This window comes from Tachysurus fulvidraco, chromosome 26 (genome assembly GCF_022655615.1).
Source record: "Tachysurus fulvidraco isolate hzauxx_2018 chromosome 26, HZAU_PFXX_2.0, whole genome shotgun sequence".
Lineage (NCBI taxonomy): Eukaryota > Metazoa > Chordata > Actinopteri > Siluriformes > Bagridae > Tachysurus > Tachysurus fulvidraco.
The window spans coordinates 11,674,064-11,689,742 of NC_062543.1; the positions used below are offsets into that span (position 1 = coordinate 11,674,064).

Consider the following 15,679-nt stretch of genomic DNA (forward strand, 5'->3'; position numbering starts at 1 on the left):
TCTCAAACATCAGAGACCCCACCTTTAAATAAAGCGAGCTCTAGCTATGTAAATCTTATCATTTAGGCCTTGAAACCTGGCATACAGTGGACTATGTATATGCGTGAGAGCATTAGATTCCCAAAGTGAAAAAAGGAAGGTGAAGCAGTTTGACTCGATTATTCCTACCTTGAGGCAGAACTTACTACGACGATTCAAAATGAATCATAGCCTCCCTGCCCATCATACAGAAGAGTAGTTCTTGGCTGCTTCAGTATATATATATATACTTTTTGCATGCTACTCAGACACGACGAATCTGATTCTTCCCCATTTGCTTGGGATCACAGCCTGCTGATTATGTCCACATCCACCTCATACACTGCCACATACCCAGAGAAATGAACTGTCACACCACCATCAGGACAACAACAGAGGCATATTGCAGCGGCGTAATTACTGTTTTGAAAAATAGATGTAGTTTTCTGTCTGAGCCTCGCCAAGCATGACACGCTGATAACGTGCGCCGGCAAAACATCATGTCAATTGGATATTCACGAGAATCTCATTGTTATGCTGAAACTGCATCGATGATCTTGTTGATTTGGAGACATTTTATAGAATCTCTCCTGCAAACACGTGTTTTTCTTTACACCGCCATGTCGGCTTTGATGTGTGCACTGAGAGGTGTTTATGTCACGTCACGGTATTGAGTGAAGACTCGTCTGCAGTGGATTTATACCGAGATGTCTGAGCAGAAGGCGCACGGGTTTAATGAGGGTGATCGATGCATGTCGATGATCGATGGTAGAGGCCTGTCTTGGGGCTAGTTCTATACGGAAGGATTGGGCTTCATAGGGAGATAAGTGGTTGAAGATGATTGTATGGTGGCTGTGAGATGTTTTGATGTCTTATAGAATGTCAGGGACGAAACAAGATGAAATAATGTTGGGTTTGAGTCAAGAGTCGCAATTGCCCTAGTTAGAAGGAGTTACGTTACATGATAGCGAAGATTGGTGCTGTCTATTTGAAACGTTTCTCTCTTACCTTTACTTCTCACAGATTCCCAGAAAGACCTTCAGGCACATACAAAAATACCGGCAAAGGGCTTTTGTGACTGCATCGGCAGAGTGATTCAGCGCTCTATAGGAAGAGCAGTACTGAATCAAATGCAAGACCAAGAGAGAGAGAGAGAGAGAGAGAGAGAAAGAGAGAGGGAGAGAGAGAGGAAAGAGCAGAACAGAGATAGCTATAGATCTGTAGAATTTGTTCAAAGAATCAAATCTTCAAATGATTTCCCAAGATTCTGACCATTTCAATCCACAGACCTGCCTCTGACTCTCATTTCTGACGTATTTCTGTAATTTCCTTTAAGTTTCCTGGAACATGGAATGATTTCAAGAACCAGACAAAAAGACAGTGTTGAAATTTGGTGGACTCTTAAAAACTGATATTCCACGATAAAGCAAAATGATAAATAAAAGGAATATCCTACAAAGAGAAATCAGAAAGTGAGAAGATTAGAGGAGAAGAAGCATTATTCATCTCTGTTTGAATATTCCGGAGATCCAATAAACCCTTAATCTAATCCTTAATGTCATTCAGTATCGGTAATACATATTCTGTGCATGCCAGAGTGCTTGCTGTTCTTCGCTGTCAGCCTGTTTAGTAGGGGGAAAAAATGGTGGTGCAACACAAACAGGACCACAGGAGGACCATATCTCACTCTCCCTCCCCAGCTGTCAGGCTCTTTGACAGCAGCCACGTAGGAGACACAGTGGTCAAACCGAACAGCAGGATCCGAGCGGCAGTATAGCGACTCGACTGTAACGCACACAGGAAGATGGAGAAGCGGCAGACGGTGGAGACGTGACCTTGGTTCTGGATGGTGGCGTTCCGTGTAGTGTGGGTGTGTGTAGAGCATTCTGGAGAATGCAATTAGGAAGAGTGCAATCTGATGGGAAAACTGCACGTCCTGATCTGGAAAGAAAATCTAGAATTGATCGGTCAGAAGGTGTTGATTATTCAAGCCGTTCCGGCTTGAATTTGGTTAGAACGCAGATGACGCTCTTGGTGTAACACTTGTGTTTCTATGGTAACAGCTCATTCCCAGGAAATGGTGAATAACGAATGGTCCACATCATTGAAGGCCGAGAGTAAACTGCTAATAATAACAATTATGAATGCAAATTATGAATAAGACGCGGAGAAGCTTGATTCCAAATGAAAATCATGTTTCAGTACCTTCTCTAAACAAGCCAGGTTTATAAACCAAAGTCTGAATATTTCTTTTAGTTAATTACATAGATGTGAGCAAAGTATCTTGAGAAATGATGAGGGAACACAGCATTATCTTCTGAGTGTCTTACACTGCCCTGTGATGCAGCAGGAGGAGCAGTTTGAAAGGATGCATTTGGACTGGAAACGTGAAGAAACGTGTTCGCTTTCAGCCTTCATGGTTGGCTGCTATTGTTTAATACGGAAGACCTAGCTTGTGAGCGAGAATTTAAAGAAACAAACAAACAAACAAACAAAAGTCGTTATCTCCAACATTCACAGAATTGATAAACTGACAGTGAAAATATATAGAATTGGTTCACTGTCAAAAAATCCCCTGGTTGTAAACCACAAGTCTTTTACTGGGACAGTAGATCAAATGTATAAGAAAGACAGGGCATGATAAAGTGATAAAAAAAAAAAAAAACAGTCAAAGAACTGGCTATTATGACAGTTTTCAAAAGGTCATGCTGATCATTTGGATCCCCTTCACTTGGTTCTCTTCTCTCTTGTCGAGTCATTTGCATATCTACGCTCCCCAGAAAAAAATGTGCTCTTCGGGGCTATCATTAAGAGACCATTAATCACGAGCAGGGAGATACTCCGCTAACTTTGGACTTCACCGCTCTTGTTTAATCTGGTGGAGGCTTTTTTTTAATAGGAAACTTTCCCAAGAGGAAAACATGATGGGCAAAATAATAGAAAGCAATTTTTCCTCAAGGTATGCAGTCCATTATGACAAAGATACTAAGATCAATCCCAATAATGCACTGCAAAGACTTTAGTTCTGTTTAATTCCGTTTAAAGATAATCAGTGGTTAAGGCGTTGGGCTACTGATCGTAAGGTCATGGGTTCGAACCCCAGGTCCACCAAGCTGCCACTGCTGGGCCCCTGAGCAAGGCCCTTAACCCTCAGTTGCAAGTCACTCTGGATAAGGGTGTCTGCTAAATGCCATAAATGTAAATGTAAGGGCAGCAGTGGTGGCACCGTGGTGGACCTGGGATTCGACTCACAACCTTCCACTGAGTAGTCCAACACCTTAAACACTAGGATACCACATCCCTTGTTAACGTATGTTGTTATCGCTAGCCCAAAAAAATACTTAAAGATGAACTAACATAAATATAAAGAAGTTAAAAAAAGATAAAAGCAAAAAAAAAAAAAAAAAGGAAAAGCTTTTCAACAGTAGTTAAAAATGGGGTTGGGTAACTTCACGTGTCTTCAAGGAAGCATGTGATACCCATTATCGTTTACCCCCGTGACTGTAATATGGAAGAGCTGGCTAGTGTGTGAGAATTGGACAAGAAAGAAAATGAGGAAGTGTGGAAAGGTGGAGATGCATTCAATTTCATAAAGTAATGAAATTTTGAGAAAATGAGCACTTCGTGTACAATGGGTTACTGATGAAAAGGGTGTGAGTACAAATCCCAGCACCATCCTGCTCGGTACGCCATAAAAGTAAATATACGTGTAATGGAAGTGAGAAGAATTCTAAGCATCATGTTCTGTCCTCCTCCTCAGACAAAGCTTTCAAGTTCTAGGTCATGAAACTTGTACTTGAGCCAGAAGGACACGTATATTAGACAATGTGACCGAGAGAAAGGCGAAAGCTTTGTGCTAGACTAGGAACTCCCTAAAAAACACAAGAGATAACCGAGTGGAACTAAATGATAAATTAGTGAGTGGAAGGACGCGGCGGAGATCAATTGTAATTAAGGTGCTTGTGGGAATTTGTGGCTTGCCGGCAGCCAAAAAAATGACACGCAAAGCTCGGGGGTTACAGCAGAGAGAAAGAGCAATGATTGCAGTGAGAATGTGCTCTGTGGCTCATCCTTTTAACCCATGCATCTTAATGAGGCAAGGCTCAATCTTTAGAGATCAATATAATTCACTTCCTGCATACAGAAGATTTGGCTCATGTTGATAGATTTCAAATGAGGGACAGGATCAGCTGTAGATTCTCAAGTGAAACCTTCGAATAATCAAAAATATGTATATTTAGTACTATACAGTACATTATGAACAAGCAGAAAGGTAATTTTCCATCACACAGGACATTTGTATGACCCTTTTGAGATCAAACCAGGATTCCTGCAGTAACACGCGGGTTGTGGGGGCCACCGGTCTCGTTACCATGGCTACATATAGAACGCTAGCCGTCTCATGCTAGAGAGAGACGGACTGCAAACGAAAGTGATTACTTTTATCAGAGCCTCCATCAAATGTGCTTTATCTAATCGCCGGCTAACACAGCTGCACATCAAAGGCTCGAACGCAGGTGAAGGACAGGAGGCCTGTGTGAGCTGGGATTCCGCTACCGGTCATGCATCGTAGCAAGCACTTATTTCCAGGGATTTCAGTACGGCGTAACGGATATTGCATCATCAGGTAGGCGTGGCCTACTTGATAATCTAACCCTAACCGTAGTTTTTGGTTGTTTATTTGTTTTCTAAAATAAATCAACTTGTATGACCGTTTTGTCCTGCGTAGTCCGTTTTTCCAAGACCTCCGGAAACACGCCCACTTTACGTCGTGGTAACGAAACCCCTGGAATTTAGTGCCTGCCCATGCATCGTCGCAGGCATCCATGCAGCAATGTCGTCACAAATCGAATAAGACATGTGACACGGTGTGTGTGTTAGCGATGTCTAGGGCAGATTTCAAGTCTTTTGTGTTTTTATGGCCACCAAGACTTTTTTTTTATAACAATAATCTCAATTTTGACTAATAAATCTCTGTAAACAAAGCAAAGTGTTAGAACAGAAATTGGATCAATGAACGATTTCTGTTGTAAGATATTTTCGGATAAATGGATTAGCAAGATGATGATGTCTGGAATGTCTGAATTGTGTGCGGCATTTTGTTTCCCCAAAATTTTCCAATTAAAAAAGTAAAGTAACTGCGCTGCAAATTTAGCTGACAGCTGATGCCAACCAGGGATAATGATTTTACCTCAAACACAGCTGAAAAAAAAAAAAAGATAAAACCTGCTTAAAACGTGCATGGATTTATGATATTTTATGTAAAATATATATTTCCTGACACATTTCTTGCTTGGTGTTTTTATACCATGACCGAGTTAAATGCTCGCATTCAAATCAATATACCACATTCTATCCCAGGGCTATGGAGCCTGAAAAATGTCCAAGATCAGAACTGAAGCTAAACTGGAGCTAAAGTTTGTGAGTCATCCATGTCATAGATGTTAGTTCGAGTGCACTAAAAGAAGCCACCAGGATTTGAGGATTTTTCCACACTATTTATGGGATGCTAAGCTCTTCAGTTCCTAATATGAAGGTAAAGTTTTCAAAAGAAACAGTTATTTCTTCTGAACCTTCTGAATGTTCTTAAGTGAATGTTCTTCATTTTATACCGCATTGTGTGATGTGTAAAAAAGTGTGTGAAAAGGTTCGATATTAATGGCTATTAAAGTTTAAGAGGAACACTGACATCCAGTATCCTATGGAAAAGGCAATAACAGCATGTCCTCAAGTGTTTTACACCTTTTATACCACAGCAACTATTAAACAATCAAATTTACTTTGTGTGATGTGGGAGCTCAAGATCCCAGGTTCCTGAGATTCCTAAGCATAATCCGGAAGTGATTGTTGGTGTAGCTTAGGGGAAAGGAGACTAGAGGTCTTCTCGGGTCTAAAGAAATGTTCCCGACCCGAAGTGACCCGGATCACTTTTTACCCGAACCCGACGTGCATAGTTTCTTTCTTTTTTTTTTTTTTTAAAGAGAGACCCGACTCGAGAAAAACCCAAAAATTAGACCCCAGTCCGACCCGACCCTTTGGCAATTTTTTTAAACCCGACTAGACCCGAATGTTGCGTAACTCTACACTAAAGTAACCGCTACAGTGTGGATTCAAAATTGATTGACAGGTCTGTTTCAACGAAAATGAGCTTGCTGCCAGCCACACGTCACCAGCCACATGTCTTGGCAAACAGTGGAGAGGTTGGAAAAGGACTCGAGTCGATGCACACATGCGAGATACAGTAGTTTGAGTCTTCTCGGGTCCGTTCGGGAAAAACACATTCATTTTAAATTACCCGAGACCCGATGCCGCTATTATTAGACCCGACCTGTGTCTGAGGTACACGTGAAACTTTTAGACCCGAACCCACTCGGGTCTCGGGTGGGACCTCGGGTTTTCGGATCTGAATGGACCTGTGAAGACCTCTAAAGGAGACTAATCCAGACTCATATGTGCCCCTTTCCTGTTGGAATAACTTCATTGTCAACTTCAACTTCAGTGTCACTGACGGTCATTTAGTGTCTCTGGGACCTACCGGATTTTCAACATTAGTCAAGATTTTATGAGTCTTCTAGGCTGACCACAGACTAAATGTGAAATGTAATTAAGAGAAATAAAGATCTTGTTATAGACTCAAATTTCTCCCAATTTGCTCACTGGTCAATTCCCATCCATTAGCTAGCTCTAAAACATGGCTGTGAGAAGGCTAGTATTTGCTTCTTCTGAGACACATAAAAGACAGCAACCACATGTTTCTGATTCTGTGGAGCCCACATAGAGGGATACAATATATGCTCTCTTCTACTTCTTCTATGAGCTCCTGGATACCAACAATTGAGCTCCTGTGGACACTTTTATTACCACCCAGGAGCCCTTGTTTCTGAGTTAAAGATTCTTTCTTTGAAAAATAATCCTTAGTGCAAGACTTAAATACTTAGTCTTACAGGCAGTAGTAATCAGCTACCGTACAAACTACAAAACTCTCTCAGGTATAGATGAGCAAAATGAATTCGAACGACCTTGAAGCTAGTGAGCCGAACCGAGGCGGCAGGATAAACCTCTGCACGGTAACAAGTGCGTAAGTGATTTACGATTAAAGAATAAAGCCAAGCACAAACACATGCACAGACCTTGTCTGGCGTTGCCTTTTAAAGGTGTGCCAGTGGCACATAAAGCTTTCCTGCCCACACCTGACCTCTGCCTCCACCTTCCTTCCAAACAATCCCCCCTCCCCTCTCCATCCCTCTAATTGAATGAGCACTGTGTTAAAATAAAAAAATAAATAAAAAAACCCTTGGTTTTTTCAATGGATGCTAATTTCATCAATTCATCGCTTGATTGGCTATCGCGGCAGTGTAAGAACTGTTTTTTTTCCCTTCCAGAGCACACAGAAAAACTGTTCATGCATTACAATGGGCAATATCTTCCCATATTTCACAGTGCTGCACTCAGAACCTTGGGAATTGTACAGTGCAGAGAGTTGAAACGCAGCTTTAATTGAAGAGGCTGTAGGATAAAATTTCAGTTTGCTCTCTGAATAAGAGCGATAGACTCCGAAGGCTGCCGAGTGGCTCCATGACTGGCTTATAAATGCACTCGATGACCGTGTTAAATAGAATTCAACAAGAGTCTAGAAGAGGCTGAAATTCCTTCAGCTCCGAACACACAGCACCGTTCTCACGGGTCAGTAATGTTCAGACTCTAGAAAGGCGGCAGACTTCGGCGCATAATGCTTCGTAGGAGTCGAATAATTATGATGAGAAGCATAAAACACTGGTCCCAAATCAGCAATAAGCTGGAGAAGGTTTAAGTTTATATCCTGGCTTTAACTTCCTTGTCTGACAGGATGCCATGTCCTGTAGGAAAATGGGAAAGAAGCACCATTTTTCATCATTGTTCGAATCATCGAATGTGATTCTTTCTTCAAACATTCTGTGATGAATTATTGACAAAGACTTCTATTTTTTGTTGCCTCATTCACTCCAAAAGTGTCTGATTTGCCTAAGAGCTTTCAGACACGCATCTCTGAGCTTTTTTTTTTCTCACGGAGTGTAGGAACAGAGATGATTATGGTGCAGATCATTGCTTATTGTTCTCTACATACAGTAGAGCAACTTTTGTTCCTGAAGCTTTCTGGTCATCCTGCAACCCTTTCTTTCTCATCTCCTTTATCGTTAGTCTGAGATATTTTACGGTGATTTTACGTTGCTTGGAACACCAGTCCAGGGATGATTATTTGTACGTCAAATGTAATCTCCACCTGCAGATCACTGCACCAGGGATGTTTAATATGTTTCCATACTTTTCCATTCTTTTCTGTTCTGGCACCGAGGGGGTGGAATGAACTTGCCCTGGATGTACAAACAGATGAGTCGCTGGCTGTCTTAAAACAACGGGCGTAGACCTGCCATAAAACAAAAAACCTGCACCGTCAGCAACAAACCTGGCTGTGTCATTTGTGATGAATGGATTAATGTTTCTGTTAAAGCAGGAGACAGAAGTTGAGTTTGTCCAAATGAAAAACGTGAACCGATTCTCTTTTCTCCGTCCACCTGGTCAAATCACAGAGGTCGCTCTTCCGCACAGACGGGTGACCTAAACACCCCCATTGACTCTGATTAGAGCCTCATAAGCAGAACCCATGTGAGAAGACAGCAGTGCTTTGTTACCTTAGCAACAAGGGTGTAATTGGAGTGGACTCATCATTTGAACTGACCTTCAGGAGCCTGGATGGGGGTAAAGCCGCTGCCATTATCTTCTACATCACATTGTTCATCGTCTGCAATGGAGCACAAATGGCCCAGACCGCAGCTAATGGACATCTAAAGGGATGTGGTTAGCATTATTGGTCAATTCTTTGATACGGTTCATTTATCGGCCGCGCATGGGAGGAGTTAAATAAAAATAAATTAATAAATAAATAAATAAAAACATGGATGGAGAACAGCAGAATCTCTTATAGCCTGAATATTGTTTGATAAATAAATAAATAAATAAATAAATAAATAAATAAAACTTCTCATGAGAGAATCTTTTCTCTATCCATAAATGCTTGCATGGTGATGTGTCTCAACTAACCAAGTAGTGGACATATTTCATTAGATGCAAAGTGTAAGGGAAGGGGAAGGGCAATGGAAGTGGGTGTGTCTCAGTGCTCACAGAAGAGAATTGCTTGCTTGCACTCCCTATTAGAGGTCTTCACGGGTCCACTTAGATCTGAAAACCTGAGGTCCCACCCAAGACCCGAGCGGGTTCGGGTCTAAAAGTTTCACGTGTGCCACTGTCAGGACTCAACCCGGACTTTTGGCCACGTGCTGTTTTTGTTTATCTTCTTCGTCACGTGTCTGCCCTGCCTTCGTCTGCCCCTCCCTGTCTTCACACCTGTTCCTTATTGTTTCATCGTGTCTTTTTATATTTAAGTGAGCCGCATTGTCGAGTGCAGCGCGGAATCATTAGTTACGTTTACCCCTCGTCATGTCTAGTCTTTGTTAAGTGTCTTCATTTGTATTGCTTTTGTTATCGTCTTTATGTAGTTGTCTTTATTATTTATTAAACCCCTTTCATTTGAAGCTATCCTGCTTACGGGTCTGTCTCCTTCCTCTTCCGGCTGTGACAGCCTCGGACACGGGTCGGGTATAATAATAGCGGCAGCGGGTCTCGGGTAGTCTAAAATGAATGTGTTTTTACCGAACGGACCCGAGAAGTCCCGAACCCGCTCTCGTGTGTGTGCATCGACTCGAGTACTTTTCCAACCTCTCCTCTGTTTGCCAAGACCGCTTGCGACATGTGGCTGGCGACGTGTGGCTGGCGGTAAGCTCATTTTCGTTGAAACAGGCCTGTCAATCAATTTTGAATCCACACTGTAGAGGTTACTTCAGTGTAGTTATGCAACATTCGGGTCCAGTCGGGTTAAAAAAATTGCCAATGGATCGGGTCGGACTCGGGTCTAATTTTTTCGGGTTTGTCTCGGGTCGGGTCTTTCTTAAAAAAAAAAAATATGCACGTCGGTTTCGGGTAAAAAGTGATTCGGGTCACGTCGGGTCGGGTACATAGACCCGAGAAGACCTCTACTCCCTATTACAGACTAGAGGCTGACATTTTTTCGGGATTCCTGCAGGTCACGGGAACCAAAACAAACAAAATCAACAAAAGGGAAACAAAATCACTATTAATCACGTGACTGGAACAGGACAGGAAAAAATGTCAGCGAGAGTGGGCGGGACCGGGAATACACAAATATACCTTTGATATAAATAAAAATATAATCTGTTTGCTTTGGTATGGCTGGTTAAAGGAAAGAAAAAAAAAATAACACGAGGGTGGGACTGAATGGGAGTCATTCTTCTGGGATGGATGGATGGATGGATGGATGGATGGATGGATGGATGGATTGATTGATTTTATTATTGTTATTTATTTTTATTTTGATACTAAGGAGATCTGAAGTCCATGATCCTTACACCACTACAACATTTATCTGACTATATATTACAATCACACCCCCAGTGTCACCCATATGAGGATGGGTTCCCCCTTGAGTCCGGTTCCTCTCAAGGTTTCTTCCTTTACCAATTTAAGGGAGTTTTTCCTTGCCACTGCTGCCTGAGTCACCTCAGACTTGCTCATAGGGAAATAAATACATAGAGATTGTGAACTAATTATATCTAATAATAATCTAGAATTTTTATTCTGTCAATTATTTTACTTTTATTATTCGTTATTTCCTTTATCATTAATTATGTTTACCTTCTGCTCTATGTTTATGTTCTGTAAAGCTGCTTTGAGACAATGTCTATTGTAAAAAGCGCTATACAAATAAACTTGAATTGAATTGAACTTGAATTTATTTGGGAGTGGGACGGGAGAGGTTTGAAAATCCACTCTCGTGTCACGCTCTATTACAGACACTGTTTAAAGACTATAGTCTCACTTGTTTTAATGTATGTGACATCACAGGATGTTTTTTTAGTATTGGGTAGTGCTTAGTGCTCCACTTCCCTAATTTCTGGAACTATTCATACAAGATACGTATAAATGTAGGATATCACACATCACCCACCATATTCGATTATGCTGATGCCAGAAAATCTTCAGAAAATTTTTTTGTTGTTGTTGTTCAAGCTTAAATAAATATTCACTAAACAAATGCCCAAACTCAAACTCATTCCTTCCCTATCTCTATTATAAGTAGATTCCAAGCTGATGAAGGCTTGCTACAGATGTCCTAAACGTCTCAGTTTTTTTAAATGCTTCACAATATACCCATGTACTTAGGAAGTGATTAAGACATACATTTATTTCTGCTGCTCAAGTTCCCAGCAGGAAAGTGTAAAGGTCCTAATTTGGCTTCATTATTCATTCAGTTGAAAGCCAGACTAAACTGAATGATTGACGATAATAACATGGAATGCTATAATAATAATAATAATAATAGGATATAATGAGGTATTTATTGGGACTCGAGACTGCTAATGTCTGATTCATTTTTTAACACATTCAATAAAATTTGTTGGGATATTTTCCGATTACGATTGGTCAGACGATGTTGAGTGTGTATACCTGCTATGCCATAATTGATTGTTCTTGACTGGTCATTGGAAAGAAAGGAGATCAGGGATTGTTTATTGGTGAAGAGCGGTGATCAGTGATTGGCTGTTGGAAACAATGGTGATCAGTGATTGGTTATTGGTTTAAAATTAAATCTATTATTTTCTATTTTGGTAAAACAGACATTGAGTCTGGTTGTAGCTTAAATCACACAGTTTATATTTATGTATTGTTTATTTTATATTTGATTGTTTTCTATATTCACAGCTACGTCACAAGAAGTGAATGGATACGCCATATAATCTAAGCCTAAATTCAAAATAAAACATCATTTAACAAATAAAAGCAGAAAAAAGGAAAGCAATGTTCCTAGAACAGCCCACATCTAAAGTGCATAATTCTTTACCCAACAGCCTCTTGAAAACACACAGTAGGCAACAATAGCCGAGCGTTCGAATGTTGCACTCGTCTGGGTAATTTGCTACATGATTAGATTAGTCGGATCACTTGTTCTTTTGTCGTGCGGTGTTTATTCCTTAATGCGTCTTTCTTGTTTGTTTTCTATAAACACGGCGACACGGGTGACTTAAATAGCAAGCCAGATTTGTGTTTCAGGGATCACAACGTTTCCGTGACACTGCCAGTAAATCCCTTTCCAAGATTAAAGGTTGTACATGCAAGTACCCTGCTTCAAGATACTCTCAAATTAGGCACACATTGTTTGTAGGCCACTTCAATGTCTGTGCATCTAATGCCAGAGAGCACGAGAGGGAGAAAGAAAGAAAGAAAGAAAGTAAGACCTTTGTGTTGGGGTTAAAAGCTAAGCTTTTTGATACGTGTCTGTTATGAAGACCTTTTTTTGATTGTGAGCTGTGTCTTCATCATTCTTTAGCAGCCTTTAATAAATGTCTGTTTACAAGAAAAAAATAAAAAGGTACAGTAGGATAGGAAAACAACTGACAAGAGATGTGATGCGGATGTGATGCAGCCAACAGAGGTGGGAGTAAGTGACACATGTGCAAGTCACAAGTAAGTCTCAAGTCATGAATGTCAAGTCAAAGTCAAGTCGAGTCTTTTTTAATATTTGTCAAGCAAGTCTCAAGTCTCAAATTTGCGACTTAAAGGTGGGGTCTCTGATGTTTGAAAGCCAATATCGACATTTGAAATCGCCAAAACAAACACGTCCCACACCCAAATGGGTCCCACCCCTGTATTGATAGCTCCGCCCCACACATACACCAGACAAGTAGAACCCAAGTAGAACCCAGACAACTATTATGGTGGAACCTGTTGGGGCAGCTGACCGAGGGTATATTTTTATCAATAAATGAACTCGATGAGTAATACTATGGTAATACAAATGTGTTTTTGTAGTACTGTGTGTTGTACCGTGAAAGGTTTCGCTCCGTTTCACGCGGAAGACGTTCAGTTCTCTCCAGCGCTGGAAAGCTAATCCTATATTAACACGTCCTACTTCTTGCCTTATCGTAAGCCTTTCTTCGCTTTCTTTCTTTGTTTTTATCCCCCATGTCAATGTTACTCCATGTCAATGCTGAGGTCACACATGCGCACTGAACACTCTCTCCGCCGCATATTGACAAGCCCCGCCCCTTTCTGCTCTTTGGCTACACGTTTGTTTTGATTTTTCTTTATTATTGAATTTCTTTATTTTTATTCTCAAAAATCGGAGACCCTGCCTTTAAGTCTGACTCGAGTCAAGTCATATGACTCGAGTCCCCTATCTCTGGCAGCCAATCTGAAGTACATAAGTGTTAGCTTCCATTTATATTATACTTCTACAACACAATTTCCTGTGGTTCTGGAATCCAGGTCTTCATTCCTCCTGTAATAATCAGCCCCCTGATTATCCTACATCCCAATAGCAGCAGCAGTGGTGGTGGTGGTGGTGGTGGGGGACCAGTTCTGCTCACACAGCATGCGTCTTCCATTTAACAAAAGCGCTCCGTCTTCCTCTCGCTGAAGATTGACAGATGTCACCGAAAATGACTGACGTGTGGCTGCTTTGTCACGTCTCATCCCTGCCCGTGTGTCTGCCATGTCAGAGCTCACTAATGAACCGGAAAAATTAAATAAGACACAATGATCTGCTTCTTCTTAATGGACTTATATCATACATGGCTTTCTTCACAGCTCTTAAGGATTCCAGTCCAGCGAGTGGATTCATTTCTATTTTTTATTTTTTTTTTAAGACAAGGAGTTAAGTAACGAGAGAGGCAGAGTAGCTGTAGTTCAGGATATCACATCCATCTATTTATTATTATTAAAATCATTACAACATGGCTTCCATTCAAAGGAGATTAATTAATCAGATTTAATTAAGCATTAAATAGGTCAGACAAATAAATTTGTGTATTAAAATGTGGGCAAAGGGCCAAATTATGATTATGAACAGCTTTGTATCCTGTATGGATGTTTCCCTACACCAAACATGTCTATCTCTTAAAGGCAAACTTTTATCTTTTTTTCTATTATTTATTTATTTATTTATTTTTAAATCAAAGCTACCCTCTATAGATTTAAGACCTGTGTTGCCCCTCTGGGAGGTTACAGGCCAACATGACTCATCTGAGCAAGTCACCGTAGGGGATAAAAACAGTTTTTTGCCTACTGGTGATTCTCAATTTGCAGTTTTTCCCTTTCCTCTCTTACTCTCACACTCACACGCTGTAGCTACCACTGAGAATGCCTCTGATACTGATTTGGGATTTGCCAAAATGCCCTCCAGGATATAATTAATCATTTGGAGATGATTCATCAAAATAGCAGGTGTGAGTGTGCATGAAGGATTTTGCCCTTTTGGGCTAAATTTTTACACTAATTAACTGCAAGGGAAACAATTAATGGAAATCATTTGTGTCCAATGCTCATGGGTGAAGTTATATATGTCTGCTATTGCAATCATTCAACATTCAATCAGGGATCTACATCAGTACCAATACAGCTAGTGGGTACTGGTGTAACACGATGTTTTGCTAAAACGTGGTAGCCTAGTGATTAAGGTGTTGGACTACTGATCGAAAGGTCGTGAGTTTGAATCCACCGATCAAGCTGCCACTGCTGGCCCCCTGTGCAAGACCCTTCATCCTTAATTGCTCATTTGTAAAAAATCGTACAATATATTTTTTGCAGTTACTCACGTTTGACTTATTGTTCATAAATATGAAAAAAAAAAGGCAGTCCACAATTACGCTAAGAGCTTGTCCGTATTAACTGGCACGACTTGGAAGCCCCGCCTCCTTCCTCCATTATACAGGTTTTCCACTGGATGAAAATTTTGAGTCGAATGTAATGCAAAATAAAATCTGTAAATGTAAATTTGACTTAGCTAATGAGGGAAAAATACTTTACGTTCATAACCGTATGTAAAGTATTTGAGACAGAAAAAGATGTTTGAGTTTATAGACGATGCAGTCGTTCTTTTGCGTTCTTTAAAAATCTGTGAATCACAGACAGGAAAAATGTTTGCCAGAAAGAACGAGTATTAGCACTCTGTAGCTACTAGGAGGAAAAATAACCAGAGCTAAATGTAATGGTATTTAAACCAAATGAAACATCCCTAATCTCAAAACAATATGCTTAATCGCGACAACCAAATTGCGCAATGATACGTGTTGTCTTCTAAATAATAGAAGGAGCACAACATCGAGGAAAGAATAAGAAGGCTTACGTTCAAATAAATGAGGATGAAATACGGTCGGTGAATGACTGTGACAATGCCGAATCTCAACAGTGCATTAGGCAGGCGGTCTGCTCTTTCTCAGCAGGTCGCTGCTGAGTGTAAACGGATCTGAGCTCCCCGGGCCTAGCAGATTAATTCTGCTGCTTTGTGTCATAATGTCACGTTCATGAGAAGAGGCAGGTAACATGCTGAGCTTGTGGTGAACTGTCCATTATGAGTCTCCGAGCAACCAGAGCCCCCCGCCCCCCCCAAGAGAGTGACATGGATCAGATACCTGATCAGAGAAGCTCTGATAAAATACACACTCCTACTGTATCCAGGCCATGGTGATGTTATCGCTGTCAGCAAATAATGACATCAGAAAAAAAAAAGTGAACTGAGGACAAGTTTTGGCTTTAGTCATAAAAAAAAAAG

General features: G+C 40.8%; 1 protein-coding gene across 2 annotated transcripts in view; it reads right to left on the minus strand.

Annotated features, from left to right (window-relative positions):
- LOC125138331 (rab effector Noc2-like) overlaps window positions 1-15,679 on the minus strand; it is a 73,828-nt gene that overhangs the window by 18,854 nt on the left and 39,295 nt on the right. Inside the window, exon 10 of one of the 2 annotated variants that reach the window (XM_027178577.2) lies at window positions 13,034-13,634. The exons of the other annotated variant lie outside the window; for it this stretch is intronic. Within the exon in view, the coding sequence (XP_027034378.2) occupies window positions 13,435-13,634 (200 nt within the window). The 3' untranslated portion in view covers window positions 13,034-13,434. Of the gene's footprint in view, window positions 1-13,033; window positions 13,635-15,679 lie in introns of those variants that run through there. 2 annotated transcript variants of the gene reach the window in all.